At 42.4% G+C, this 4,508-nt stretch overlaps 1 protein-coding gene across 1 annotated transcript in view; it reads left to right on the top strand.

Annotated features, from left to right (window-relative positions):
- Positions 1-4,176, top strand: part of CTDP1 (CTD (carboxy-terminal domain, RNA polymerase II, polypeptide A) phosphatase, subunit 1) — a 79,174-nt gene extending 74,998 nt beyond the window's left edge. Inside the window, exon 13 of the mRNA XM_010140188.1 lies at positions 3,151-4,176. Coding sequence (XP_010138490.1) covers positions 3,151-3,292 — 142 coding nt within the window. The 3' untranslated portion in view covers positions 3,293-4,176. The remainder of the gene's footprint in view (positions 1-3,150) is intronic.
- The last annotated feature ends 332 nt before the right edge of the window (positions 4,177-4,508 follow it).

Raw genomic sequence — 4,508 nt, 5'->3', positions numbered from 1 at the left:
CTCTGGGAAGCTTTCAACATGTTGCTGAACCATTCTCTCCAAATGTGAAGGAATCCTGTATGCGCCTAACTTTTCCACTCGAAAGTGTCACTGGCTCTGAAACTGGAAACGACAAGTAGTGGGCACAAACTAGCGAGGAAAATACACATTTTAAATTGTCTGTTATGTTAGTAGATACGCTGCCACAGGGATGTACTGCTCTTCTCTGAAGACAGAGGTCGTTAATGGGGGGTTAGCGCTCTCTTCTGAATTTGCAAATTAGAAATGCAGCACTATGTTACTGAAGTTCTTCCTTCATACCTCTCCCCGAGTTCGCTTTGCGTTTGATTTTGTAGTGCTCGTTTCCGTGCTCCTGGAATAGCTCTGCGGCTGCAGTTTCCAGTGCGCACACAGTGAAAGGTGCTTCTGCCTTAATAAGAACAATACTCACATTCTTGAGAGATGGCGTTTGTTGTTCTAGCAAACGACTGATACTGAGCTGTGTTTTCTCTTTGGGTTTTGATGGTGTTTTCCTCCCCATGAGTGAGGAAGTTTTCGTATCTAGATGGAGTAGAGCCATTGTCCTGGCCTTACCAAAAGACCAAGAATGGACAAGGTAAATCGCGTTCAGTCTTTTGCATTTCCAGAGGTGCTGCTCAATGCAACTGAGCGAGGGGTGACACAATGTCAGGACTGTCCCTTAGAGTCTTCTGGAAGACTGGAACTCCATCCTTTAGATAACTAGTTACACTGAGTATTTTAAGTCCCTGTGTTTGTTGATTGTCTTCACTGAAATCTAGTTGCTGTAGAATAGGTTTAAATTAAAAGGTGCCTTTGTTGCATAAATTAATGATTTTGCTAGTCTTTGCCTTAATTATTTAGTAATGAACTATTCCTCACTTCTCAGAACTAATCAACTCTAAGAGAGAGATACTGTTTCTTCAGAGGTCCTTTTTCTACGGGATCTTTGCTATTGATCTAGGTCCCAGCAAACGCTCCAGATCTGGGCTGGCTCTAAAAACCTGCTTGTCCTGCCACATGCTTTAGTCCGTCATCTGCAGTGGTGTGGGGGGGTTTCACAGGGGTAAATTGCAGCTGTCAGACTGTTCCTTTTCTTTTTCAGTTGGTAGATCCCATCAGTTTCCATAGATGCAGTTACAAACAGGTGTATAGAGGTGTGAACTTTGGGCTATAGATTCCCTCCATGTCTTCATGTCTCTATTTCTTGGTTAGCACTACATGGATACTTCTTATCCACTACTTCTTAAATATGCACAACTTCCTTCTTCTTTTGCTGAGTAAGACTCTTTCAGCTTGCTTTAACTCCCAATTAGGTTTTCTCTAGCTAATAGTGTCATTACTGCCTAAAATAGCGCGGGATCTCGGAAGGCTGAAGCCATCGTGAAGTGAGCAAGTGAAACTCAAGCTCCATACGTTTGCAGAGCTGTTAATGGAAATGTCCTGAGGTTTCTTCCGATGGGGCATTTTAATCTGAGAGCTTTCTCGTCTGAACTGGGTGCTAATGTAGGCTGCATGGAAACCTGTGTTGTGCCAGAGAAACTGCTTTTTATGGTGTGTTAGGCTGTGTTTAGTGCCCTGGAACTCCCTCAGCAGTTTGGGTTCCAATAGCAAAACACTCAGAAAATGCTTTTACCTCATCACATTTTTCCTTGTTAGGGGCTTAGACCCCAGACTGAATCCCGGGGCTTTGGCCCTGCCTACCACCCTCCACGGAGCAGAGGAACTCACCGAACATCTCTGTGAGGCAGCGCTCAGGAAAGCCACAGCAGCGTGTCTGGTCCAGTGGGACGGCAGAAAGGAGAAACAGGGTCACACAGCACTGCCCACTTCCCGTCCTGATTTGGACTCCCCTCCTGACTTCACAGCCCGTCTTGTCCATCTCCCTGAAAAGGGGAGAAAGGGAAGGTCGGGTGTCACCCAGCCAGGCTGCTAAGCAAGCCGTCTGGCTCCGGAGAACTCATGCTTCTGGGAAAGCGGCAAGAAGAATGTCCGTATAGATAAAAAATGCTTTGTATTTCAGCGTTGCTGACAAGCTCACAAGATTGACTGTTCTTCCTTCTGTTTATATCTTTGGGATATGCAGAGCGCAAGTCAGTATTATCAGAGGTTTTTCGTGCTGTGTGCCTCTCCTCTCTTCTCTCAGAAGTAAAGGGACCATCATTGAGTGAAAGATCATTTTAATAATTTTGCATGATTGCAAGTAGATGCACTCTCTTCTTACTGAGAGCCCACCTAGCAACGACAAGGACACTCACTGAAGAGATCGCCTTTTGAATATAGCTTTTTCTGCTTGAAATTTGATCAAATGATCGGGGAAGGATTTTGAAGGTGTTTCTACAGCTCATTGTGAACTCTCTGCACTGCAAAGTCTCTATTTTTGTCTCAGAAGTACATGTCTGATATAAAATTCCCTTTTGGCAAGGAAAAGAGATTTTATGATTCCACAAATCCAAATTCTTTTGCTATGGCTGTGTCCCAGTTGAAGCATTAGATTTTCCTTGGAGATCTTTCACAGCCAGGAACACGGTTCTTTCGGCGGGGTATGGTGCGCATCAGCTTCTTGTTTATACTGGGTGATTCTCCAGAGGTGCTGAGAAATGTTTGTTCAGCCGGCGGTACTAATCCAAGGAGACGTAAAAGGGAAGAACAAGACCCCAGTGTCTGAAAGCATGGAAGTGTAGAAGATGGTACAGTGGGATGTGTTTAATTAGCTAGTTTTATTTTTATAAAAAGGTAGAAACGTCAACATTTCAAAATCACATGACAGCATATAATGTGTTTTGGTAATCTCTCCTTCACACAATGGATTTCTTCTTCTTTGGGGGGGATGTGAGAAGAAGGTAAATCAACTCATTATTTTCAAACAGTCCCGTATTTTATTTTCATTCCTTGTTCGGAAGAATGGGAGAAACAAAGTTAGCAGTACTTTGTTCTTTGCAGCTACAGCTAGCAGTAAACAGCAGTTTAAAAAATCGGTTGTGTGAACTGTTCACTGTTGTTCATTTAAAACCAAGTGCTGTACCTTTTGTCTAGACCTGAAAAAACGTGGAGTCCCTTAGCCCCACTTTTTTCTCACGTTACACCGTGGCCTGTGTTAGCAAAGGATGAGATCCGTTGATTCATGGACAGTATCTCTCTCTGCCCTTCCAGGGGTCACAAGCGCAAACTGGATGAAGATGACGTTGCCAGTGAATCCAGTAAAGAATCTAGCAACGAAGATGAGGAGGGAAGCAGTTCTGAGGCAGATGAAATGGCAGCGGCGCTTGAAGCTGAACTGAACGACTTCATGTGACATTCATGCAGAAGATGGAATTTGTAATTATATTTTACTTGTCATAAACAGATGGGACTTCAGATGAGTCCCTTATGTCAGTACTCGATGTTTTTCCAAAATGTGCGTGTATATTTTGCAAAGCAACACAAGAGGTGACACATTATTTTACAAAATTGGAAATAGATGTTTTTAAGGTGTTTTACTAATGGAAAATATACTTTTTTAAACAAAAAAAGTATTAAATGGGACTTGGTGTGCTATGCCAAAGACATGTTAGGAGCTCTGCAGAGCTTTGATATACAGAACAGCGATACAAAGACTTGTGATTAAATGTGCAACAACTTTTTAAAAATATTGCAGTCTGTGGTTTATGGGTAACGGTCTTAAAAAGAAAGGAGGAGATAAAGGAGATGGAATTCTCTGGGTAGTACAGCAGAGACCTGATGACCTGGGCCTCCTTTTCCACAAATGAATGCTATCAAACATCAAAGGATTTTTAAAATAAAGAACGATTTATATTTGTATAGAGACAGAGATGTGATATGCAAGCTGTGTGAACTCTGCACTTGACCCACCTGTCATTTGCTTCTAAGAGAATACATAACGCTCAAACTCATGTCCTTAAGTTACTTTGTGGAATAGTTGGGTTCTTTAGGGAGATCATTTAGGTGTTTAACTCCTCTTCTGTGTAACCGGGCGTTTAGCACAGCATACTGTGTGATCCTGTACTGCCATGAGACGCATATTCACCCACTGGTGTTGTCTTGGAAAGACCGAGTGCTACTTCAGTCTAGGTAGGATTTACTTTCTTTGACAAGAGATCTGATGTAAAGTTTTTGTATATTCTATTTCATATTTGACCCACAAAACAGATTTTCTTTCATTTAATAAAAATTTGTTTTGTATGCTTTGTTTCCCTTTCCTGTTCATTCACCTCCATCTTCCCCCAGACCTCGCTCCTCCTGTCAGTAATTTTCAGCACTTTGTTTATGCATTGCACTTTAAATCTCTCTTTATTAAAAAATTTGAAAAGGTAGCTCAGGAGGTGAAAGCAGGCCCCAGGTGGGCTGTGGGATGAAAAAGAAAAGAAACTCAACAGTCTGAAAGTTGTGCATTGCCAGAAGAAGTCCTCTCTTGATGACATCTCACAGAGGCTGTGCTTGGCGTGCATTTGATCTGAACATACCCAAGGAGAGGTATCAGTCAGGCATTTTTCTAGCTCGTGGCACAATCT

Source organism: Buceros rhinoceros, unplaced genomic scaffold (genome assembly GCF_000710305.1).
Source record: "Buceros rhinoceros silvestris isolate BGI_N320 unplaced genomic scaffold, ASM71030v1 scaffold11337, whole genome shotgun sequence".
NCBI classification, from domain to species: domain Eukaryota; kingdom Metazoa; phylum Chordata; class Aves; order Bucerotiformes; family Bucerotidae; genus Buceros; species Buceros rhinoceros.
This window is presented reverse-complemented; position numbering and strand designations above follow the sequence as displayed.